The sequence below is a fragment of the Lactuca virosa genome, chromosome 9 (genome assembly GCF_052849685.1).
Source record: "Lactuca virosa cultivar CGN04683 chromosome 9, Lactuca_virosa_CGN04683_v6, whole genome shotgun sequence".
Classification (NCBI taxonomy): Eukaryota; Viridiplantae; Streptophyta; class Magnoliopsida; order Asterales; family Asteraceae; genus Lactuca; species Lactuca virosa.
This window is the reverse complement of record NC_136434.1, coordinates 52,096,799-52,123,749: the sequence shown is the minus strand read 5'-3', so window position 1 is coordinate 52,123,749 and position 26,951 is coordinate 52,096,799. Positions and strand designations below refer to the sequence as shown.

Here is a 26,951-nt window from a genome sequence, read left to right as displayed (position 1 = left end):
CAGGGCCTAAGAAGAAGTAGGGAGGTGGAGCATGGGAAGATAAACTTGATTATGAGAAACAGAAGATCGTCCCCTGTGACCAGAGTTGGGGTTTATTCTTTAGTGTTGAGTAATGGGTTAGGATTAGATTTAAATAATTGTTGCTATTCGCGAGATATGTGTAAGTCCCTAATCTGCTTGTGTATCAATCAGATTCGTTTGATGGTGCGGAATCCCAATCAAACGGATGATGTCAGATCAAATAGAAGAGAAGGAGAAGAAGAAGATGATGAATCTTGTATGTATTGATTAGAATGAAGATCCGGATACAAGATTCACACACACAAACACACACTCTCTTTTCTCTCTCTCTCTAGAACACCTTCAAATGCACACACTTAAGCTCCTCTAGTGTTCATCACTCTACTCCTCACCCCTTACACCTATATTTATACATAAGAAACATGGGCTTGGTGAACATGGATAGTGAATGGGTTTACGGTCGTAAATGGGTTTACGGCCGTAAACACCCATTGGGCCGTAAATAGGGTTTACGGTCGTAAACCTGTTTACGGCCGTAAACACCGAGCTGTTTACAGTCCTAGACATAAAAATACATTTTCCTAGAAAAGCAAAGTATAAACCATATTTTTGACCCAACAATCTCCCCCTTGGTTTATAGCTTTCTTTTCTTTTCTTAAATGACCCAACAAGCTCCCCCTAAAAAGTAGCTGGCTTTCTTGTTCATCTTCATTGTAAGCTTGGCTTCAACATTTATCTTCAATGAATGACTTCATCTTGAGCACTTGGGCATTTCTTTAAGATTTGACATTGAACGCACATTGGGTGAGGAGGCTTGACGTACTGATTCTTGAAAGATAGCGCTTTCAGTTTGAGAATCTTCAGAGAGAACAAATCTTCTGGATCACTTCAGCAGGTTCATAGATAGCAGCAGACTGATTGAGGAGGCTTCAATGCAATCCGTCACCTAATCTTCAAGTGCAGCTTCACCTTGCTTCTGGGGTTGAAAGATTGAATGTCGAAAGAATAATCTTCGTTTCTTGCTCCTTCGAATGAGAATTCTTCGATGATCACGGATGAAGCCTTGGCTCAGAAATCTTCGATACAAACTCCATGAGTTTCATCTTCACCTGAATTCACTTTTCAAGACAAAACAAAACTAAAAGAAAATTTAGCACACAATATTTTTTGGATTTTTCATATTTTCTGAAAAAGAAATAAAACAGAAATAACACTATTTTTGGATTTTTTTTTTTAAATTTTCTGATTTTTGTTTGGATTTTAAAATTTTTAATTCTCCCCTAATATTTAAATTAGAAGAAAACTATGAACAAATTTAACAAAAATAAAATGATATCTAACTTTAAGAGTGATTTGGGATCAAAGTTTTTAGACAGCCTTTATCCGTTTATCAGTACCTCTCCCTTCATGAATAGATCTGGTCAATCGCCGGTATTGTGTTCCACTTAAACACGAGAGATTGTGACAAAATTAGGACATACTATAAGTGACAAGACAATGTGATCCTAAGTTCCTAGATAATATTCCTTAAGGACCATTCAGCTGACGACGACCAAAGATATTGTTGTCCACCTAAATTGAGCAGCGAGATCTACAGACAACCTAGTGATTGTTCAATTTTAAATGTACTAGAACATGTTTCCCGCTTCCTGACATACCCCAATAATCAGGAACTTCCAAAGTACTCCTTACTTTAGGTGAGCAGACAATTATTATGAGATAAGTCAGATTTAGAATGCATATGCTATACACCCAGGTCGGATCTCTTCCAATCACGCAGAGGGTGAAACATGTGACTAACCAGATTTAGAGGGATTGAGAAGTAGAATGGTCCATATGTTGTGTACCAGGTCGGATGGTTAATCACACAAAGGAGACAGCATATGGCTAACAGACAGAAAGAATTGCATAGATAGAGGATGCGGAGAAGTAGAGTTGCATATGTTGCAGTCCAGGTCGGATGTATTTCAATCACGCAGAGGAGGCAACATATGACTAACAGATAGAAAGAAAGAATATAACCTTCTACAGACCTAATTTATCGGAATTCACCAGTCACCCCATCAATACCGGGATTAAGGACATAATCCACACAACGAGGAAAAGTTAATCCACAGTTCCAGATGCGAGTTCTTTAATATGACCAATAGATTCCCATATATATCTCCCTGCTCAACCTATCCAAGCGTCGTATTGTCAGGCTAAACGGATTTATCTAGGTCAAGATTTGTCAAGTCTCTAGATTCCTTAAGTTCATTAATGCCTAGTCAAGTCCATTTTAATCTTTCGTGCCTACCAGCGCATCAAACACAGAGCCTAGACAATTCAGATTTAGTCCCTTACACAGATTCAGATTGCCTGTTATCACATGATTATATCACTTCCCAAAACATCTCCCTCAAGCACATTTCATTAACAACATATTTTTGATTTTCTGATTTTCTAATTAATTTTTTTTTAAAACTTTCTCATTTTTTGTTTTTGTTTTTATTTCTCCCCCTAAATTTGTGCATAGGAGAGAAACGAAAGTAAATGCGCAAATTTAAACTATCCTAAAACAAAAATTAGTCTTTAAAGCGAATCAGCTTAAGAAAAACTCAGGAGTATAGAAAAGAAAACTCAAACCGTAAGTCACCGATTGAATTTGCATCCAGAAGGTCTGAGAACAGCACGCGTAATCTCAGAACATATCCTAAAATTCTTCATGTAATTAAGCACAAACCCCGTTTGTGATCTCTTCCTTTCTTCCTTTCCCGCAAAGGACACATACTCCCAAACAATGTTCTGAGTGTTGTACAGTTGAGAGATGTCTCCTATCATGTGCCAGGAACAGCCACTACCAACAAACCGAAGTCTGATGATATGCCTTCATAGCTGCTCCGACACAGAGCGGGATCAGTTGGTCTTTGGAACCCAGTCCATTTTGAAACTGGGTCGACCTTTGTCATCCTTGCACGGTACTCTCTCCCATGACATATCCTGTTTATCACAAACAGAAGATGAAGAAATATTAGAGTCATTAGTTGATTTGGGAGAGTGAGCCTTTGGAACCCATTTGTAGTTGGGTTTAACCCATTTCTTTTTCGATCTGATGGGTGGCTCGGTACTTGCTTTTGATCTTGATGTCGGCCGTTGAGATGACTTTGATTTTGGCTTCACGGGAGCATCTTTTGGATTTGGCTTCTTGGCCGGCATTCCCTTCTTGTTCTTGGGATTCGGATTCTTGGCCTTGTGGGTTTGATTCTTGGCCTTCTGCGCGTTCCAGTCACCATTGTCTGAACGTGACCTTGAGGGGTTTCTTTTGAAGTATCTCCCTCTTGGCACGTTCTGCCAGCCTTGTGCATAGTAGGGAACATATGCGCGATTAGGACAATTTCTGACAATGTGTCCAGGTGTTCCACAGTGAAAACATGTCTTTTTCTTCATTGTGAAGTTGTTTCTTCCTGCCCCTGGTGGCGTATCCTTGCCTTGTCTCTTCTTGTTCCCACAAGCACAATTGCAGGAGGCACTCTGTTTCGCTGGAATTGGTGGTCTGTATTTCTCAACAGCAGGTTGATCAGAAACAGCTGAGTTCAAAGCAACAGATTCAGAGTTCAAGGAGATGTTGGTTTGTTCAATGGTTTTCTCCTTGTTCTCATCTTCTGCTACTTTACCTGCACATGAAGCAGAAACATTAGAATTTTCAACCTGAATACCTCCTGAAACAAAACCAGCTGGTTTGCCATATTGAAGATGTGCCTCCCTATCAATTTCTTCCTGTGTCGTAGGGATGGATGTGTAGTTATGATTGAAAGGTGGAGGAACACTATCATACCCTAGACCCTTGTTTTGATTATCTTTGAATTTTAATTGGGTTTCAAATAAGGACTCGACTGTCTTACTTGACGCAGTATAATTTTTGAAACTAACATCTGTTTTTCCACACTTAATTTTCAAGGCGTCAAGTTCTTCGGTTACAGCATCAAGTTGTCTCTTAATATAGGCATAATTTTCACACTTGTTGCTGAATTCTTCCTGAAGCTTCCTAAAGTCCTTTATTTTTGTTTCTAACAGGGCCTTTAGGGGTTTCTGTCCTTTCCTGAGTTGATAACCTTCATATCTCAGGTCCTCAACTTCTCTTTTTAATAAATCATTATGTTCACGAAGAAGTTTAATCGTGGCTTCACATGATTGAGAACATGAAACTTCATTGACCGGGAGGTTTGCGGAACACATTGTTTTTCCACACTTCAAAGCGTCAATTTCTTCAATTATATCAGCAAGACTAAGACGATTGAGATCTTTTGTCTTCTTGATGACATCCACGTTCATATCCCACGACTTTGGAAGTGCATTCAGCAGCTTTTTGTTTATCTCAGATTTAGTCAAGAAGATCCCAGCTATACTCATCTCAGTAGTAAATGCAGTAAATCGCTGCAACTGAGTTTCGAGGGTTTCTCCATGGATATAATCGAACATGTTGAAATTTTGTCTTAACATATCCTGACGACTCTCTTTCATGTCTTCAATTCCCTTATAGACCTCAAAAACTATTAAAAGTCAAATTTAAAGAGTCAAGCTTAAAAGTCAAACTTAAATTTAAAAATGTCCTTTGACTATAAACCTCAAAAGTCAACCTTAAAAGTCAAATTTAAAAAGTCAAACTCAAAAGTCAAACTTGAAAAGTCAAACTTAAAAGTCAAACCGAAAAGCTAAATTTGAAATTTTAAAAGTCAAACGAGAAAGTCAAAGTTTAAAGTCAAAGGTCAAACTTTAAAGTCAAAGTCAAAATTTTAAGTAAAAATCAAAAATAAAATTCAAAATTTAAAAACTAAAATTTTTGGTTGAAAAAGTAATTTAAAAATAAAAGATTTTGAGTTTTGGGCTAAAAGTGTCAATTTTCGAAATTAAAACAGCGAAAATAAGATATTTGAATTAAAAACGGAAGGAATTTAACATCTAGAAAGCTAGATGAGTTGGAGGTGGCGTTGGTTGATGAATGGGAGGGCGTGAGTTCGATTCCTGGCCGCTCCAAATTCGCTCCCCCCCCCCCTTTTTTTAAGTGAAGCCTTCAGGTAAGCCACAAGGCCGACCGTAAACCCTTCAAAAACCGTAAACTCTTCGCAGATTACGTGAAAAACAGCGTTTTTCACCTCTTTTTGCTCCAAAACTCGATCAAAAACTCGTTTTTATCAAAAACGCGAAGAACAAACCCCCCCCCCCCCTAATTTTCAAAGATCTATCCAAAAACGCAAGAATCTTTCCAAAATAAGATCAAATCAGCTCCAGATCTGACAAAGATGAGTGATACAATCCTTGCTCTGATACCACTTGTAAGTCCCTAATCTGCTTGTGTATCAATCAGATCCGTTTGATGGTGCGGAATCCCAATCAAACGGATGATGTCAGATCAAATAGAAGAGAAGGAGAAAAAGAAGATGATGAATCTTGTATGTATTGATTAGAATGAAGATCCGGATACAAGATTCACACACACAAACACACACTCTCTTTTCTCTCTCTCTCTAGAACACCTTCAAATGCACACACTTAAGCTCCTCTAGTGTTCATCACTCTACTCCTCACCCCTTACACCTATATTTATACATAAGAAACATGGGCTTGGTGAACATGGATAGTGAATGGGTTTACGGTCGTAAATGGGTTTACGGCCGTAAACACCCATTGGGCCGTAAACAGGGTTTACGGTCGTAAACCTGTTTACGGCCGTAAACACCGAGCTGTTTACGGTCCTAGACATAAAAATACATTTTCCTAGAAAAGCAAAGTATAAACCATATTTTTGACCCAACAATATGGCAAAGAACATCATTTCTTTTCATGGATTATATAGACAGGGTTTCAGATATTCATTTGATAATAGTAATGGTTCTATTAATGTTTATTTGAATGGTGTTTTTTATTTCAATGCATTTCCTTGTAATGGAATATATGAATCTGTGTTGGTTGTAGACAACTTAGGAAATGATGTGTTGAATATTGATTCGTCTAATAGTCTAGACAAAGCATGCTTGTGGCATTGTCGCCTTTGCCATGTCAACAAGAATCGCATAGCCCAACTCCAAAAGGATGGAGTGTTGGAGTCATTCGACCTTAGGGACGATGACGTGTGTGAGTCTTGTTTGCTTGGGAAGATGACCAAGTCACCCTTTACTGGCACTTGTGATAGGGGTGAGGGTTTATTGGATCTTATACACACCGATGTGTGTGGGCCCTTTAGATCCACCACAAGGGATGCTTGCCGCTTCTACGTGACTTTTACAGATGATTATAGCAGATATAGATATATCTACTTAATCAAGCATAAGTCAAAAACCTTTGAAAAGTTCAAAGAGTTTAAGAATGAAGTGGAGAATCAGCTGGGCAGGAAAATCAAGATGCTTCGGTCAGACCGAGGAGGAGAGTACCTAAGTCTTGAGTTTCACGACTATCTAAAGGAATACGGAATTGTTTCGCAATTGACGCCTCCGAGAACGCCACAATTGAATGGTATGGCTGAGAGACGTAATCGAACCTTGTTGGACATGGTTCGTTCTATGATGAGTCGGGCTTCGTTACCAATAGCTTTCTGGGGGTATGCCTTAGAGACTGTCGCCCATATCCTTAACCTCTTTCCCACCAAGAAGGTTGCCAAAACACCTCACGATATGTGGACAGGGAAAGCTCCCTCGTTGGCACATATCAAGGTTTGGGGTTGCGAGGCTTTCGTGAGACGAGAGACTCACGACAAGCTCTAACCTCGTAGTAAGAAGTGTTATTTCATCGGCTATCCACAGAAGTCTTTTGGCTATCTCTTCTACAGACCGAGTGACAATGTTGTCTTCGTTGCGAGAAGAGGGGTTTTTCGAGAAAGAGAACTCATAAGCCAAGAGGACAGTGGGAGGCAAATTGATATTGAAGAGATTCAAGAGCAAAGCGATGAAGGAACTTCTAACACTAACACTCAACCCGAGGAGGAAACTCCTGTTGAGCCAATTGACAAGTCCTTACCTCTTAGACGTTCCAGTAGGGTTAGTGTTCAACCCCAGTTTTATGGTTTTCATATTACTAATGAAGGGGATATGTTTATTAGTGATGAAACACTAATAAATTTGGATGAACCTAGCAGCTACAAGGAAGCCATGGCAGGCTCGGAGTCTGCTAAGTGGAAAGAGGCAACGGACAGCGAGATTCAGTCCATGTACAACAACCAAGTTTGGAATTTGGTTGACAATGTGTCGGGTCGTAAGACAGTCGGGTGCAAGTGGATCTTCAAGAAGAAGACAGACATGGATGGGAATGTGCACACTTATAAAGCACGATTGGTTGCGAAGGGCTTTACTCAAACTCCTGGAGTTGACTATGATGAGACCTTCTCACCAGTTGCGAAGATAAAGTCTATTAGGGTAATGCTCGCAATAGCTGCGTTTCATGATTATGAAATATGACAGATGGACGTGAAAACCGCTTTTCTTAATGTAAAGTTGGCCGAGGATGTTTACATGAATCAGCCAGAGGGTTTTGTCGATGCGAAACATCCAAATAGAGTGTGTAAGCTTGATAAATCCATTTATGGATTAAAGCAACCGTCTCGCAGATGGAATCTTTGTTTTGACGAGAAAGTCAAAGAGTTTAGCTTTCTGAGAAGCGAAGATGAATCTTGTGTATATGTCAAAGCCAGTGGGAGTATAGTAAGCTTCCTCATATTGTATGTCGATGACATACTACTCATAGGAAACGACATCCCGACACTGCAGGAAGTTAAGTCCTGGCTTGGGAAGTGTTTAACTATGAAGGACCTCGGAGAGGCTGCCAATATTCTGGGAATAAGGATAGTGAGAAACATAAGTAAGAGACTGATAGGACTCAGTCAGGATACATACTTGGATAAGGTACTAAAGCGTTTTAGTATGGAAAATTCCAAGAAAGGGGAGTTGTCAATCCAAAGCAATACCAAGTTGAGTAAGACTCAAAGCCCGAGTACAGAGGCAGAGATAGTTGATATGAGCCGAGTACCTTACGCTTCCGCAGTTGGCTCGATCATGTACGCTATGACTTGTACTTGCCCTGATGTGGCCTTCGCTTTGAGCATGGTCAACAGATATCAGGGAAACCCTGGTAGAGCCCATTGGACTGCAGTTAAGAATATTCTTAAGTACCTTCGGAGGACCAAGGAATGGTTTCTAGTCCTCGGTGGGAGTGATGACTTAAGGGTACGAGGGTACAGTGACGCTAGTTTCCAGACGGATCGGGATAATTACCGTTCGCAGTCAGGCTGGGTCTTTACCCTTAATGGAGGAGCAGTGACTTGGAAAAGTTCCAAGCAGGAGACTGTGGCTGATTCAACGTGTGAATCAGAGTACATTGCAGTGAGTGAAGCGTCAAAAGAGGAAATATGGTTGAAGAACTTCATTGGAGACCTTGGAGTTGTGCCATCCATAAAGGAGCCCATGGAGATTTTCTGTGATAATGAAGGAGCGGTTGCCTTAACCAAGGAACCAAGGGATCACGGTAGATCAAGGCATATCGACAGAAAATACCATTTCATTAGACATCGGGTAGAAGAGGGACTCCTCATAGTGAAGAGGGTATCGTCAGAAGATAACCCAGCAGATCCCCTTACAAAGGGACTGAGCAGGGTTAAGCACTTGCAGCACGCTAGGAGCATTGGGCTAAAGGACGATATGAGTTTAGATTAGATAGGAAACGTGTAATAGATAATTTGTACTTGACATTTGATATAAATAAAGGCGTTTTATTTAAGAGTAAGGTTACTATCTTGTGTTGGTTATTTATCTATTGTTTCAGTTTTGCATGTTTTGACTTCCTGAATAATAAGATTATTCGAACGGTCCACAGTCGCTCATATGTTGGAAGTAGATATGAAAGAAGACTGTCATGAATTTGTTTGTAGATTGTCTAAAAGGTTTTAGACATAGCAATGGTTTGCTGAAAAGTTCATGAGTGCTTATGAATTGTGATTTGAGCATTGGAATAAACCCGCGTTTGCTGGTATCACTTCATGGAATTTTATCTCGAGTGATCGCAAAGCGATAAAATCTTATAGTCTTAAAACTTAGAGATATGGTTATTTTTTGTTGGTTGGTTATGAATTGATGATGTGTAAACGCATTAGTAACTTGATGTTATAAAACACATTGTTGTGCATGATTTAATTAGTAAATAGTAAAAGCATATGAGTCGAAGTTGATCTGTTCCTTTTATTCTAAGAGAATAAAGGTGATATCTTGGCCACTCGATGATTTGGTTTGACTTATGTGTCGGGCCCGGTCAGAACAAAGTTGATGTGTTCAACTAAGTTCTATGTCAAACAAATCAGAGATCGAGAAACAAAGTGCTGACAATAAGTATTGTAAGCATGATATCTAGAACAGAGGATTATATGATCCCTTATCTGAAGGACAAGTTATTGATCAGAGTTGACAGCGGCGTATAAGAGCTACGATTGCTAATCGGATCCTAAAGTCATATGTGAGATATACTTACTAGACTTATCCAAGTGGGAGACTGTTGAATTAGTGTCTAAGCCCGTAACTATATTTGGTATGCACTTGACCCGGTTGTGCATGGTCCTTTTGGGTTGCCTTCACCAAAGAAACTTGACAAAGTAATTTAAGAGAGAGAGAAGATATTATGATTTATTAATATATTATAAGAATAATATATTAAAGGAGAAATCATATTATTTAATTAATATTAGTCATAAATTAATTAGGAATTAATTTGGTGACTAAAAGAGATTAATTAAATAAAGGGGTTTAAACTGTGAAACGTGTGATAGTTGGATTTAGGGTTGGGAAACCTTATGGATCAAAGGGGGAACGAAATTATGATGGGGATCCATCATATTTTCGTCCATAGGCTCCATTCCATAAGGTTCCATGGGCTGCTTGGTGATTAAGTTGTCCATTAGGGCTTTACCTGAAACCCTAGCAGCCTACAGTATAAATAGAGACCCTTGCTTGCAATTTTCGGCCACTTGATCACAAGAGAAACCCTAGGGCCGATTTTAGCATCCTTCCTCTTCTCTCATAATTGCCTTCTTGCTTGTGTGGTGTTTGTAAGCCATTAGAGGAGTTACACTTGTGACTCTAAGCTCAAGAACAAGAAGAATCAAAGGATTTCAAGCCAATTGAAAGAGGTAATCACTTAGATCTGTTCTTATAGTGTTAATTTCGAGTTATGTATGCTAGATCTAGGGTTACAAGTCTTGGATTAATTACATGTACAATAGAGAAGCCTAGATCCAAGCTTTAGGGTTTTGCATGAGCACATAGGATGTTCTTTTGTATAAAACCCATCAATTCTTCCAGACAAACTTGATCATGTGCCTTCCTGTTATGCATGCCAACGGTTCTGCTTCAATCCATTTCGTAAAATAGTCTACAGCCACGACCATATATTTTAACCTTCCTGGCGCTTCTGGGAATGGTCCCACAATGTCTATTCCCCATTGATAAAATGGCCAGGGGATGGATATATTGGATAAGGGCGCCGGTGGATTCGCTTGGACCGGGGAGAACGTTTGGCACTCCCCACATGCTTTTGTCAGCTCTGCTGCGTCTTGGTGCACGGTGGGCCAGTAGATCCCCATCCGAAGCACCTTTCCCGTTAAAGCTCATGCACCCTCATGTGCGCCTGCTTGACCTTCATGTGCTTCCCGCAACGCCTCTTTCCCTTTGATCTTGTCCACGCATCTTAGCCATGGGGTTGTTAACCCCTTCCGATATAGCTCCCCCTCAATTAGAGCGTATAAAGGTGCCTTTATGCGTATTCTTCTGGCTTCGTCATGACTATCAGGTAGGACGCCTTGCTGTAAGTAGTCTATTAGTGGGGTCATCCATGTGGGTCCCATTGTCGTGAGTGTGCTTACATGCCGTTCCTCTATGCTTCTTTCCTTGAGCACTTCGACCAAAACCTTCTTTGATAAGTGATCAAAACATGTCGACACCAGTTTGCTTAGGGCATCTGCTCTCATGTTCTCGCTCCTTGGGATTTGCTTGATAGTGAACTCCTTAAAGGATTTGGTAAGTTGTCGCACTGTCTTAACGTATCTTTCCATTCTTTTGTCTCTTGTCTCGAAGCTTCCATTAACCTGGTTGGCGCCAGTCTTGAGTCTGTCAGCGCAGCTACAGCCTCCGCCCCTATTTGTTTGGCCAAGTGTAGGCCGGCAAGCAATGCCTCGTACTCCGCCTCATTATTTGAGGTGTGGAAGTCGAAACGGAGGGCATACGTAACCTCTTCTCCTTCTGGGCTGGTTAAGATTAGGCCAGCCCCCGAGCCCTCACTGCTGGACGCTCCATCGGTATACAACGTCCATTTTCTATTTCCCTCTGGAATTTCTTTTACCACCATGATTCCTTCTTTGGTTACGTCTCCTTCCCCTGGGACTTCAAGTAGGAAATCTGCCAGTGCATGCCCTTTGATGCTTGTCCTTGTCTGGTAGCTAATATCAAGTTCACCCAATTCGATCGCCCATTTTGCGAGTCTTCCTGAGGTTTCGGGCTTGAGCAAGATTTGTTTAATCGGGTAATTCGTCAGGACCTCTATTTGGTGGGCCTGAAAATACCGTCTAAACCGTCTTGCAGCATAGATCAGCGCTAGCACCAGCTTTTCCAGGGTGGGATAGTTAAGTCCAGGGCCTTGTAACGCTCTGCTCACGAAGTACACTGGTTTTTGTTCCCCTTCTATTTCCACAACTAGTACAGAGGATATGGCTTTGGCTGAAGTCGAGAGGTATACCTGCAATATCTCACCCGGAATGGGGGTAGCTAACGTGGGTAGTTTGTGTAAAGCTTCCTTAATTCCTTGGAGTGCTACCTCTGCCACCGTTGTCCACTGGAAATTACTTTTCTCGATACAGCCTTTCAATGTGTTGAATAGCGGCATAGCCTTTTCAACTGACTTTGAAATGAACCTACTGAGCGCCGTGATTTTCCCATTCAGGCCTTGTGCGTCCCTTAGAGTACTTGGGGGTGGTGTTTCCATGAACTCGTCCACTTTTGCTGGGCTGGGCTGGATGGCTTGTCTGGTAACATAGTATCCTAGAAACTGGACTTCTTCCACTCCAAACGTGCACTTGCTCGGGTTTAGCTTCATCCTTGATTTCTCCAACGTTTTGAAAGTCTCTTCGATAACCTGCAATATCTTTACCTCATCCCACTTTTAATGACCATATCGTCGACATATACTTCAATGTTTCTCCCAATCTGGCTTGAGAACATGGAGTCGACCAGACGTTGGTATGTTGTCCTCGCGTTTTTTAAACCAAAGGGCATTTTGGTATAGCAAAATGTGCCATGGTCGGTGTAGAAAGTTGTTTTCTCCTCGTCGTCCTTACTCATCAGGATCTGGTGATACCCTTTATACGCATCTAGGAAACATTTTAATTTGAAACCTTGTAGTGATTCTACCTTCTGGTCAATTTCCGGGTGGGGGTAGCAATCTTTAGGGCATGCCTTGTTAAGGTCGGAGAAATCGATGCACATGCGCCATGACCCGTCATGCTTTTGTACCATGACAGGATTGGCTATCCAAGTTGGGAAAACTGCTTCCCTCAGGATCCCTGCCTTTGTCAGCTTAGCCACCTCCGCGTTGATCGCCCTATTACGATCTCCCCCCTGGACCCTCTTTTTCTGTTTAACTTCCTTTGTACCCGGTTTAATCATGAGTTTGTGTTCAATGATTTTCCGGTCTACACCTACCATGTCTGTGGGAGTCCATGCAAATATGTGCTTGTATCGCCTGAGGAGATCGACGAATGACCGCCTGGTGTGCCCTAGAAGGTTGCGACCGATGTTGATTGTCTGATCAAGGTGTTCTTCGTTGACCACCTCTTTCTCGTCTGTCGATTCACCCCGTGCTTTTTTGGTTTCTCTTGTTATCTCGGCTGGTTGCATAATCGTAAAGCACCGCAGTTGTCTTGGCGGTGTGGCCAGGATTGTGGCTGGACCTCCGCTAGTGTTGAACTTCACTATCTCGTGCATTGTGGACGGAATCACGCCTAATTTTAGCAAGACTGGCCTTCCCAGAATGATATTATGCTCTGCTGAATGTCGGATCACAACGAAATCGACCAGGACTGTTTTCCTTCGTTGCTTGTCATGACTAGTAAGTGTAAGAGGGAGGTGGATCATGCCTAGCGGCCATAGACTGTGTCCCGTGAATCCGACCAACCTTCCCGTTGTAGGTCTCAGGCCGTCCTTCCACCTGTCTGGAAGGAGGCGGAAACAATGCTCGTAGATGATGTCTGCGGAGCTACCTGTGTCGATATACACTTTGTGTATGACCACGTATTTAATAGAGGCATGTATTATGAGAGAGTTATCACCTGTCCAGCCTTCGGGTCTGGGATCTTGTGCCGAGAATGTGAGCTCTTGTGTCATGGGCGTGAGGTTCTCCTGGTGTGCAGTTCCCTCGTGTCTGCTTCTCTTGCCTCATATCATGAATATTTCTTTGGGATGAGTACCTTCTTTAGGAGCTCCTTTGGTGTTTTCTATGTCAAACTTGGCAAGCAGGCTGCGTGCTACCTCCACAAGATCTCCCTTGAGCTTTTTCTCCTCCATTTCTTTTTTAAGGACCGAGCAGTTGGTAGTGTCATGTGTTTTGCTTTTGTGGTATTCGCAGTACCGTCCTTTTGGTGCTCTCTCTTGCTGCTTGTTCGCGACCACATATACATCTGGACGACGACCCAGTCTGTCATCCTTGACGAACGGCCTGAAGCGACCCAGTGGTCTCTTCCCTCGTCCGAAGTGCCTGCCTCCCCCTGATGTTTCTGTGTAGGTTAGGTTAGAACGCTTGACGGCCATGGCGTTTAAGTATGCTTGTTTCGCTGCTTCGCCTTCCTCCTGTCTTAAATATCTTTTCACCCTTTCCTTTAGTTCAGCTTTTGTCTGTGGTTTTTTGCCCATGAGTTTCTGTGACAGAGGGCCGGGGAGGAGTCCCCATGTGAAAGCTCCTGCTATAAGACCCTTGTCATGACCCGGCACGTCCAACGTGGCGTTTGTAAACCGTTTGAAGTACTCTCTTATGCTTTCCCCTTCCTTTTGCTTACATCCGATGATGGAATGGGAATCGCCTTTGTACTTTCGCAGTTGCATGAAGTTGGTGAGGAAAAGATACTTGAGTTGGCCAAAGTTGTAAATGCTACCTGGGCGCAGTGTCTTGAACCACGTGCCTGCATTTCCATCTAGTGTCGTTGGGAAATATGTGCACCAGAAACGCTCGTCTAGCTTTAATGACATCATTGTCCATTCATATGTATCGATATGACTGTCCGGATCGGTGGTACCATTGTAAGTTTTCAAGTTGGGGAGCTTCATTGTGTTTGAGATCTCGTAATCCAGTAGTTCCTTGGCAAACGGAGATGTGACACTCCGTGACAGGCAATCCTGATTGGGTATGGTTAGCGAGCCCTGTACATTATACTGGTGGGGCGTGTTGTACGGCTATGCCCCGGGGTGACCGTAGAACGCTTGGTATCCTGGGTTAGGACCATAGAAGACCTGCTGCTGGAATGGCAACTGCAGCGAGTATCCCGGATGTATGAGTTGAGGTTGAGCCAGGGATTACGTTGGTGCAGGCTGCTGTTGACTTGTGTGGGTGGTCACTATAGGCTCACCCCATGTGCCTGTCGAGAGGTGAGGAAACAATGGTGGTGCTATCATAGTTTGCGCGAGCGGTGGGAGCATCAGGGGTGTGTTCGTCAGTATCTGGATCTGTGGTGACACGTGGAGTGACGGTTGGGTGTGTGGTGCTTGGCTTGCTGGCATCGTCGCTGGAAAAAGAGGAAGTTGGCGTTGTACCATCGGGGTAGTTAACGGCATCGGCAAAGGTGTGGCTAGTGGTACCGTCCCCATAGGTGGCCTCGGTTGTCGGGACGGCGGTTGGATGATGGCTTCTATGCTTGTTGTTGGCAGCGAAGGAGGTGGTTGAGCTAGTTGTTGGGTTACCAGGGGTGTTATAGTTAGCATAGAGCTTCCTTCGCCGGTGGGCTCATTGGTGGCCGTTATGGGTGGCGGTATGTCGTCCAACGGTGTCATGGAGCGTATAGGGTTGTTCTGGATTCCCTCAACCCCGTCATCGCCGTCATACACCATTGATTTTGTTGAAACAGTGGTTTTTGCTTCGTTCTTCGTCACACAAAACGGATGGCGCCAAATGATGCGACCTTGACCTTGACCTTCTATTTTCTCTCCGGTATGGTGTTAGGAGGTATCTGCAAGGCCACACGAAAGAATAGCCGTCAGCCGTTTCCCGGGAGGAGGCTCCCGGAAGAACGCTCTGACCGTCACGTTAGATGGGGTTTTAGGTGTTTCTCAAGGAGATTTCTCTTAGAGAAGATGACTTACCTTTAGGGCTCCTGAGTGCGCCCTTTTATACCTAGCGATCCTGCTTGTCCGTACGGGACAGGATCGCTTTAAGCGTACAAGGTCAGAGGCGCTGATTGGAGGGTTGTGCGCCTCTTTATGTCATAGTACTGCCATTGGCTCCGGCGGTAATGCTCTGACCCTCTGCCTTGTCGCTTGACCGTATCCTTTGTCTTGACACTGGGAGCGTCTCTGGCGGACGCGAGCCTTTTGCCGGGGCGCCCTGATCTTAGGGGCGCTGAGCCCGCTCCTCTTGGCTCGGCCGGGGCGCCAGGTATCTTGGGCAGGCGTGACTCTTCCGTGCCGACTTAGGCACATCATCAGGTCGTTACAAATTGGTATCAGAGCCTTGGTTTGAGGGATTCGGGCACACCCTCGGGTGTGTCTGGACTCAAACTAAGGAAATGGTAAAATGGTTTTCAAAAATAACATAAAAAGGGTTTTAAAAGAAACAAAAAGATGAGAGTGCAACGCACGTGATCAGCTGAGCCATGTAAGTAGTTCCCCAATATGATTAGCTATGTTATGCTGATGTTGAGTTGTGTTGATTATATGGAACTTGCTATGTGTATGTTTTTTTTAAAATTATATACGGTTAGGAGCTTATAGCCTCAGAATGATTGGTTTAGCCTTATTTTCTATTCCTCGATTGGATGTGGTCTTAGGGTAGAATCTTTTATTCGAAAGTTTATTTGATCCTTTCTGTGTATAATTTGCATGCATAAAGGCAACCTATTGCGATTGATTTGATTGATACTACTAGAGTAAATCTTAGGATAGCCTGAGATCGTTATTGCGGTAGTTGTGGGTTATGGTTTAGTTTTGGGTCGAGTTGGAGTTAGCAGGTAGGGAAGTAGGGCAAGGTACAGGTAGGTGTGGAAGGTAGTATTGGGCCCACACTACTGGAAGCACAGGACCTGTACCCGAGCCAGTGCTAGATCTGACGGAGGACCAGTGTGGGAAGACCCCCCCCCCCTTTTGTATATAAAATCCTGGTCATTGTAACTTATAACATTTTAGTTCAGCATGGTGGTGACACGATTTGGAGCAGGAGGATCAGGATCGGGATCTGGATCGGGGGCTGGGTCAGGTGACCCCACTGAGGTCTTTGATGAGAGGCTGCGTGAGCTCATTGCAGCCGAGGTTACCAGGGGCATCCTTGACTCTATCCCAGTCATTTTTGGGACGGTCAAGGAGGGTATTATGGAGATTATGGAGGAGAGATTCATGACATTCAGGGCTGAGATGGCGGCGGGTCAGGTTGGGGCCCGAACTCCCTCGTTTCGGGAGTTCAAGGTGTCACACCCCCGAATCGTCATATAATAACGGCGGAAACGTCAGGGGGCAGGTGACGTCATGCGTAGTATCACAACAGTTGTACCATAGTAAGCAAAGTAAACACAACCATTACATTACAATATGATTATTTATATGTTTGTCATCATGATAAGCCAAAGATAAAGACGAGACTTCAATATGCTCCGTCTTCTCTAAAAGCTGGCGAGATACCTGTCTAACGTTGTCCTGAGAATACAAGCGGTTTTGAAAACGTATCAACATAAAGCTGGTGAGTTCATAAGCATGTTTTTGTATTGAAAACTAGTCACTGAATTTGTACAAATGGTTTCTTTTCATTATAAGTAAAATGTCATTTGTATCGAAAACATTTGTTATCAAAGTCTGGAATATGTATGCATGCTTTCCAAGAAAATCCAATATTTTCTAACATGTTTGTTGATTTCTGTGTAAGATATTTCCGTTTGAAAACCCTGGCTACCACCAGTATGTAATGTATGTTCTGTTTTGAAACCCTGGCTACCCACCAGTATGTAATGTAGTTTTATTATGCAAATAAAACCAAAGTTTGTGTCCCTGGATTACCCTACAATATGTAGATAGGTAGTTTTATTAATTAAAATAAAACTAAAGAAGAAAGAATTCCCGTAAACAAAGGTTAGTTGATACTATTGTGAGTTCGTATAACCATACTAATATGACCGATGCACCTCCTTGACGTTTCTTCAGGCGTCGTACGATTACAAAATTTGTCACCCCAGGCGTGCCCGCCTAACTGTAGCTAACAGTTCAGGTGTGGGATTGTCAGTCCTGAATAGATCTATTCACAAATTTCACGCTCTCCCTCAAGGAGACTCTGGTTATACTAATGGAGAGGATTTATTGGTACCCCGAAGGGCATAACGAAGATAAGTCTCACAATCCTGTATTAACTAGTTTACGTTGTTCTGTTGTACTCGTGATCGAAATTGTTGTAATCAGTGTAGAGTATAAATAATTATACACAAAATAATTATTTAGTAAGATACTCTTATTGTCTGTATGGATAAACTAAGTATGTCATAGTTTATATGTTTGACTTTGCACGTAGTTTGATTCTGTAAAACCGGTAAGAAATCCCCAAACTATACCTATTATAGTTTGACTGGTAAGTTACGTTCATGTACTTGTTCTGGAAACTATGCAATTAAGTTTAGAAAACGTCCCTTATGCTCTGCATTTTACAAAAAGGGGGTTAAAGTATCTAAATGATTAACGTAAAACCATCGTAATTGCATCAGTTTTTAAGTTGTGAAAACCTTTATGTATGGCTTGTATTCCCCCCTGAAAACGTTATAAAAACTTATAAAAGCGTAGGGGTATGAACTCACAGTTTGACGTAGGATTCAGGTGTACGATCGGTTATGAGCGTTGAGTGTCAACTGATGTTTCGTATGCGAGTGGATCCTATTAACATATAGTAACACGTATATGTATTAGATTAAGGTGTTTCATGACAAAACATGACGGGAAACCACCCTAAGGACTTTGAAACACTAACACTAAGTGTTCGATCCAAAAATGATCAAACTAGGGAAGTGTATGGCCATAAAATCACGGATTTTGATGTGTGTGCGGCCAGGAAGTGTGTGCGGCTGCACACAGGAGTGTGCGGCCGTACAGAAGTGTGTGCGGCCGTACACAGGAGTGTGCGGCCATACATTCCTCAATAATGCTCCAAAATCGATTTTTGAGGTGTTTTAGGGTTCAAACCAAGTCTAACTCGAATATAGGGGGCCAAACTCTCACTTTGGAGGGTCTTAAGGGTGTGTGCGGCCACCATATGAAGGTGTGTGGCCGTACACCTTCAAGTGATGAAGAACATGAAGAACAATGAAGAGTTTTGGGCTTAGATTAAGGGTTCTTACCAGATAATAAGCTGAATGATGGAGTACTTCACGATTTTGAGGCCTTTAGAGTGTTCTTGAATGAAGTTTCTAGAGAGAGAAAGTAGAGAGAGAAGTAGAGTGTAGCCAAAGAGGGAAAAGTATGTATGAAGGGGGGGTCTCCCCCTATATATAGAGGGAGTGTGCGGCTGGGGGAATGGGTGTGCGGCCGCACACCCATGTGTGCGGCCGTACACACCTCTCATGAGTGTGTATGGCCCGTTTTGCTTCTATACGACATGTTGACTCATTCCTAAATACATTCCCGGCTATACTCATGCTTAGAACACTTAAACGAACCCTTAAACGACGTTAAAAGGTAATGGATTCGAGTTAAACATTAATATAATTGACCAATCGTACAAGATGGAAGTTCCGGGTTGTCACACAAGGCGTGTGGAGCACCAGAGTTCTTCGGGGTCAGGGACCCCATTGTCAGCCGACGCTGGGTAGCGGATATTGAGAACGCCCAGCGCACGAGTTCCTGCACGTATGCGGAAAAGGTTGGGTTTGCTTCTTGTATGTTGAGGGACAGAGCCTGGGATTGGTGGGGCGAGGTGACTTGCTAGGTGGGTTCAGCCGGAGTGGCTGAGATGTCATGGGCCGAGTTTGTTCGGCGGTTTGATTCGGAGTTTGCACCACCTATTGAGGTGCAACGATTAGTGAGGGAGTTTAATGACCTGCGGCAGACCATCGAGACTGTGGCGGAGATCACCGCCAAGTTTCGAGAACGAGCTTTGTTGATCCCACAATATGCTACTGATGAGGAGATGAAGCGGACCCAGTATCATTCCATACTGAGGGATGATATACGGGAGTTTGTGAGCTTTACGGGGTGCAAAACCCTGAATGAGATGGTGGAGAAGGCCCATAAGCGGGAAATGGAGTTGGACTTCCGCACCAAGCGGAAGCCAGAACCGGCGCAGGCAGCAGTAGGTCAGGCTAAGAAGCCTAAGACTTCCGATGTTTCCAGCAGGGGCCAGCAGGGTTGGGGCCGATGTGCCAAGTGCGGGATATTTCATAGTGGAGCTTGTCAGACAGCTGGGGTGTCGGGCTGTTACTCATGTGGTCAGCAGTGCCACATGAGCAAGGACTGCCCCAAGAAGGGCTTGATATGTTTCCACTGCAACCAGATGGTCCATAAGAAGGTCGATTGTCCAAGGTTGCAGAGAGGGGGAGGAGCAGGGGCGGCGCCCACGCCCGCCACTATGAGGATTACTAAGGGCCACCCTGTTAAGGCGGAAGCTCCAGCGGTGAAGAGCCGCGCATTTCAGCTGACTACTAACGAGGCTCGAGCAGCGCCGGACGTTGTGGCTGGTACGTGTTTATTCTTTCCTGCTTTATGTTTATTCGTAGTGCTTATATGTATGTATTATGCTTGTATAAGGACCTTTTGGTCAATGGTATGTCGGCTCATGTTTTGTTTAATTCGGATGCTACCCGATCTTTCGTGTCTCTTTCACTTAGCAAGAAGTTCCGGGACGCGCCGGGGACTCTGGATTCCCCGCTCGAGGTAGAGATTGCAGATGACCGCACTGTGAGTGCTGCGAGGGTGTACCAGAACTGTGTTCAGAATATGCTTGGCGAGAGGTTTCGTGTTGATTTAGTCCCAATACCGTTGTGCGGATTGAAGGTGATTGTTGGGATGGATTGGCTGGGGGCCAATGAGGCAATGATTGATTACGAGCGCCAGTTGCTGAGGGTTCGAACCCCAAGTGGGGGAGAACTGGTGATACATGGTGAGAGAGCCTCGCAGGGGCCAACTCTTTGTTCGGCTGCGAGGGCAAGGAGGTTTCTACAGCAGGGTCGTATGGGATATCTGGCTTATATCTCAGATACGAGGGTTAAGACCACGACAGATATGAGTAGTGTGCCGGTTGTGCGGGAGTTCCAGGATGTTTTCCCCGAAGAGTTACCAGGAGTGCCTCCGGAGAGGCAAGTGGAGTTTCACATTGACTTAGTACCAGGTGCTGCACCAATAGCAAAGGCATCGTATCGGTTGGCACCACCCGAGATGCAGGAGCTATCTGTGCAGCTTCAGGAGCTGCTAGACCGAGGGTTCATCCGTCCGAGCAGCTCTCCGTAGGGAGCGCCGATCCATTTCGTGAAAAAGAAGGATGGATCGCACAGGATGTGCATTGATTACAGGGAGCTGAACAAACTAACGGTAAAGAACCGTTATCCATTTTCGAGGATTGATGATTTATTTGATCAGCTTCAGGGTGCCTCTTGGTTCTCCAAGATTGATCTTCGGTCCGGGTATCACCAGATGAGGATTTGGGATGAGGATATACCGAAGACGGCTTTCAGGACTCGGTATGGGCATTATGAGTTTGTGGTGATGCCGTTTGGGCTCACCAATGCCCCAGCAGCGTTCATGGACCTCATGAACCGGGTGTGTATGCCGATGTTGGATCAGTCAGTGATCGTTTTTATTGACGACATTCTGGTCTATTCTAAGACCAAGGAGCAGCATGAGCAGCACTTGAGGGAGGTGCTGGAGACTCTGAGGGCGGAGAAACTTTATGTAAAGTTCTCTAAATGTGAATTCTGGCTGAGAGAAGTGCAGTTTTTGGGGCATGTCATCAATCAGGAGGGTATTTCGGTTGATCCAGCCAAGGTGGAGGCTGTAATACGGTGGGAAGTACCGAGGAATGCATCAGAGATTTGTAGCTTCTTGGGTTTAGCGGGCTACTACTGGAGATTTATCCAGGATTTCTCCAAGATTGTTGTGCCTTTGACCCGTCTGACCAAGAAGAATGTGACTTTTCAGTGGGGTAAGGATCAGCAGATGGCTTTTAAGACCCTGAGACGGAGGTTATGCGAGGCTCCGATTCTAGTACTACCCGAGGGGTTGGACGATTTGGTGGTGTACTGTGATGCATCGATTTTAGGGTTAGGTGCGGTATTGATGCAGAAGGGGCATGTGATTGCTTACGCTTCGAGGCAGTTGAAGCCTCATGAGGCGAATTACCCCACGCACGACCTGGAGCTGGGGGCGGTGGTGTTTACCCATAAGAGGAAACTACTTGTATGGAGTATGGTTCACTATTTATACCGATCACAAGAGTTTAAAGTATTTGATGGATCAGCAGAACCTCAATATGCGACAGAGGAGATGGTTGGATGTGCTGAAGGATTATGACTGCGAGATCCTATACCATCCAAGGAAGGCCAACGTGGTGGCCGATGCATTGAGCTGCAAGGCGACGGGGTCCCCTATTGGGGACATTTGTATGAGGTTAACGGTGATTTTCGCCAATGTTAGATATGATCAGGGAGGCTCAGGTTGAGGGGGTGAAGAAGGAGAATTAGAAGATAGAGCGGATTCGGGGGCAGTATCCTTTGTCTGTTAAGGATAGCCGCGACCTTTTGACGCAGTGTGGCCGAGTGTGGGTACCGATGACTGGGGGAGTGAGGCAGAGGATATTAGAGGAGGCGCACAAGTCCAAGTTCTCTATACACCCAGGGGCTACGAAAATGTATAGGGACTTAAGGCTGAGTTACTGGTGGCCCTGCATGAAGCGGGAGATCGCCTGGTTTGTGGAGTGGTGCTTGACATGCAGGAAGGTCAAGGCCGAACATCAGCGGCCTCATGGCAAGGTTCAGCCGCTACCCATTCCCATGTGGAAATGGGAAGAGATCACTATGGACTTCATTACAAAGCTTCCGAGGACAGCGAGGGGCGTGGATGTCGTATGGGTTATCGTGGACAGATTGACGAAGAGTGCCCACTTCATTGCGATTTACGAGAGTATATCCGCAGAAAAGCTAGCGGATATTTACGTTCGAGAGGTGGTGCCTAGGCACGGGGTGCCAGTTTCGGTGGTTTCTGATAGGGATGTTCGATTTACATCTAGATTTTGGAAGAAGTTCCATGAGGAACTGGGTACTCGGCTACATTTCAGCACGACGTACCACCCTCATACAGACGGTCAGAGTGAGAGGACGATCTAGACGCTGGAGGACATGCTTCGGGTATGCGTACTGGATTTTGGAGGGAGTTGGGATACGTACCTCCCACTGGCAGAGTTTTCGTACAATAATAGTTATAATGCTAGTATCCACCGGGCTCCCTTCGAGATGTTATATGGACGGAGGTGCAGGACCCCGATGTGTTGGGACGAGGTTGGGCATCGGGTCACGGGGAGCACTGAGGTAGTGCTTAAGACTACCGGATTGATTCAGCAGGTGCGCGACCGGTTGCGAGTCGCACAGAGCCGCCAATAGAGTTATGCTGATCGGCGGCGATCAGACCTTGAGTTCCAGGTGGGGGACTTTGTACTGCTGAAGGTGTCACCCTGGAAGGGGATTATCATGTTTCGAAAGAGAGTCAATTTGGGGCCTCGGTTTATAGGCCCGTTCAGGATCTTAGCCCGTGTGGGCAAGGTGGCGTATCATTTAGAGCTGCCAGAGGAGCTTAGTCAGATTCACAACACCTTTCATGTGTCTCAACTTCGGAAGTGTGTTGCTGACGAGTCCGCAGTCATTTCCTTAGACGATATTCAGGTGGATGGGAGCCTGAATTATGTGGAGAGGCCGGTCGCCATGTTAGACTGGAAGACGAAGGGTCTTCGGAACAAGGAGGTGAAATTGGTAAAGGTGCAATGGCAGCACCGAAAGGGTTCCGAATAGACTTGGGAGCCCGAGGAAGAGATGTGGAGCATTACCCTGAATTGTTTGCAGCCACGGACTTCGAGGACGAAGTCTAGTTCAAGTGGGGAAGAGTTGTAACACCCAAAAACAGGTATGACCTTATAGCCCTTGAAGTATCTTGATATTGGCATAAGAGACCCTTAAGTACGTTGGGCGTACTTAAGAGTACGCTTAGCGTACTTGGTGAGGAGGAACGCGGAGGAGCAGCACGTACGCTGGGCGTACCAGGAGTACGCTGGGTGTACGTGCCAGCATGTTCAAACACTAAAAATCAGACTTGAGACCTATATAAACATCCTTAACTCCTTTGAACCTCACCTTTAACAGCCTCATTCACCTTCAAACGTCCCTGAAAACCCTAATATCATTTGTGAGTGTAGCTTGAGCTTTAAAAGTGCATTGGTGGCTCTTTTAGTGTTCATCCAAGAAGAAAAAGTTGCCAAGGAAGCTTGGACTGTCACTTGGCTTCAAGAATCTGATTATTATCGACCTTGAGGAGCTTCTGGAGGTATAAAGCTTGTACCTTTTCATTTTAATCACTAGATCTAGCTAGCGTTTCTAGTCTTGTCCCTTTAGTTGATCTTGGACCCTTTTCTTGTGAGTTAAGCAACGCCAGAGGAAGGAGATGATAGATCTGAGGTCCCTTAGTCCTTTTCCAACATAAAAATGGAGTCTTGGTGGGAGTTTTGACCTCATGCATGGGTTAAGAGCTTCAAAATGGTCTTTATGAGGGTGTTGGAATCATATGGGACATGCAAAGGCATAAAGTTGCCAACTTTATGCCTTGGGTCATTTTAATTGGCCTAGATCTGACCTTTGGACGTAAAAGAATCGAGCACTAAGCACTTAATGGAAAAAGTGCTTAATCTGTTAGTACTTCAGGCGTAGATCTGCGTACGCCATGCGTAAGTCCCCGAGCCCCAGTACGTTGCGTGTACCAGGGTGGTACGCTGAGCGTACGCGTCGCATACGGACTTGGACCTGTTTTGGGCTTTTGGGCTATTGAGCCTCACTTGGTTATTGGACTTGGATTACATTCTGTAAATTGTGGGCCATTTCATCTGTTATGGGCCTTAGATATATTGATTGAGCTTTAATGGGCCAAGAGGCCCATTAATGATATTGAACTTAGACTTTGGACCCATTAGCAAGGAAGGGATAATTGGGCCTCATGAAGGGGTTGGAGTTTGGGTTTCTTTTGACTAAGTAAGGTCTTGACATTAATTTAGTATTATTATTCAGCACGGGAGGTTTCAGACTGTTGGGAGAGCAGCTTTTGTATTTCAGCGGACAGAGGTGAGTCTTCTCACCATACTTATGGTTCTAAGGCACCAAGGCCGGCCCATTATGTGATTATGGTATATGTGTTAGTCATTATGTGTTTTGATATGCTATGTGATTGTGTGTTCTGCATGGAAGACCCCGGGGGGAGCCCGAGGCATTGGGTGTAAGACCATGTGGGGTAGCCTATGGCATCCCTAGGTAAAGACCATGTGGGGTAGCCCATGGCATTGGATGTAAGACCATGTGGGGTAGCCCATGGCATTCCCTCAGGTTTTATGTATGCATAGCTTATATGATGTGTTTGTAGCCTAATTGCTAACGAGTTATGTGTATGTGATTGTGTGTGGTATGCTCTGGGGAACTCACTAAGCTTTTTAGCTTATCGTTTGTTGATTTGTTTCAGGTACTTCGGAGCCCAAGTGCAAGGGCAAGGCGTGATGACGTGGCGTGCACTCTATCTCTCCTTCACTGATATGAATCGGGGGACACTCTGATGTTTTCTTTTAAATAAATTGTAATGAATGTGGATTTGAAAACAATTAAGATTGGGGCTTTATGATCTATGCAAAAATGATTGATTAATTAAAATGAAATTTTTTTTGTCAAATTTGGGTTGTTACACCCCCTAGTCTGATGTTATTGGTACGCGGCCAATGACATTGGACTGGACTTAGTTATATAAACCTGTAGGAGAGTCCCCAGCGAGGCTGGCAAGGGGGTGCCAGGCGAGGCTGGCGCGCCAGAGCTGTCTAGGCCATGCTAATGGACCATATATCAACAAGTCCCCCTAGTCTGATGTTATTGTTATGCGACCAATGACATTGGACTGGACTCAGTCATATAAACCATGTGTCATCAAGTCCCCCTAGTCCGATCAGATCCGACTAGACAAAGCTCCAATATGTCAAAGAATGAAAAGAAACAACCAAACCTTTCCCATGAGAATCGTGGCGATGCGCAATGAGCCGGGCATGGGTTGGCTGAATGACCTTTCCTTGTTAGGAGTACAATCTGGTCGATATAATGCAATGTAGCTGTTGTTGCGATCATGTAGAGTGAGGCTGCTGATAATGCTATGCGGAGCGGGGCTGCTATGTGACAATAATGTTGATAGGGCGTCGGGCCAAGGTAGATGAGAAGCGTAAGCTTCCCCTTCAATCCTTAAAACTGTTATCCGACGCATCCATTATTGTAGTTACGCACAAACAGAATGTCACCAATAACCATCTACATAGTCTTCTTTGCATGAGAACCAGTAACCGTCCTGAAAGTGTTTCCAAAGTACACTATAACTAACTGGATTCCCCTCAGTTTGATATGGGTAGCGTTGGTAGCCGGATCAGACTATGATGAATAACGCAAGGTTGTTGTATCAATACGCGACGAAGTTGTTGGCATAATAAAAGGTAGCAAAACCCTTGTCCGAGATCGATGTTGTCAAACTGATGACCTGTAAGGTTGTTGAATGCGATATATGTGGCAGAGATTCCGAGAGCTAGGCGATTGGGTTGCTAGCGGGGATCACGCGGTGAGACTATTGCCGAGATCCAGGCAACAGAGATGCTGATGGATACGTGGCGAGGCAACAGGTAGGGGTTGCGCAGCCAGACCATTTCCGAGAGCCAGGAAACAGAGATGCTAAAAGGTAGTAGGTAGCAGGGTCGCTGTCAGGATAACCTTCTTGCTGGAGAGTAACCTCACTATAGCAGGATGCAATGTGGAGAATGCTTCATCGATCGTCCGAGCACAAGGGAACCATGATGAATGTGAGAGAGGAAACACCGAGGGTGCGGTGTAAGACGTGAAATAGGCTTGTGATGCTCGAATTATGATGCGCGACGATGCGCGACTTATGTTTCACGGCTTAGAAGAGTAGATTTGGCTTAGCAGTCAGCAATCATGGAGATGTCACGCGGGAGAGAATCGCGTGGAACATATCGGGTTTAACTGCCCGCGATCATAGATACATCACGCAGGAGAGCATCGCGTGGGATCATGTAGGCAAAGGTTGCGAGCCTTTGAACCTCTTTGGCGGAGCATGCCGCTGATGGAGTCGAGCTGAGAAGCCAGACGACCCAAGGAGAGGGTGCTGAACCTCGCATGCAGAGCTTGCCACTATAATGGAGTCGGGCTGAGAAGCCAGATGACTTAAGACGAGGGTACTGAACCTCACATGCGGAGATTTCTGAGAAGCCATGTGAATCAAGGCAAGGATGCTGAACCTTGCATGCGGAGCTTGCCGTTGTAACAGAGTCGTACCGAGAAGCCATATGACTCAAGGCGAGGGTATTGAACCTCGCATGCGAAGCTTGCCGCTATAATGGAGTCGGGCTGAGAAGTCAGACGACTCAAGACGAAGGTACCGAACCTCGCATGCGGAGATTTCTGAGAAGCCATGTGA

The 26,951-nt window shown here is 44.5% G+C and overlaps 1 protein-coding gene across 1 annotated transcript; it reads right to left on the bottom strand.

Moving 5' to 3' along the window:
* Positions 1-10,995: 10,995 nt before the first annotated feature.
* Positions 10,996-14,342, bottom strand: LOC145139231 (uncharacterized). The gene is made up of 3 exons (XM_079073132.1): positions 13,490-14,342; positions 12,213-13,282; positions 10,996-12,159 (listed from the first exon to the last, which is right to left on the bottom strand). The coding sequence occupies exons 1-3, from the start codon at positions 14,340-14,342 to the stop codon at positions 10,996-10,998; spliced, it is 3,087 nt and encodes a 1,028-aa protein (XP_078929258.1).
* Between the last annotated feature and the right edge of the window lie 12,609 nt (positions 14,343-26,951).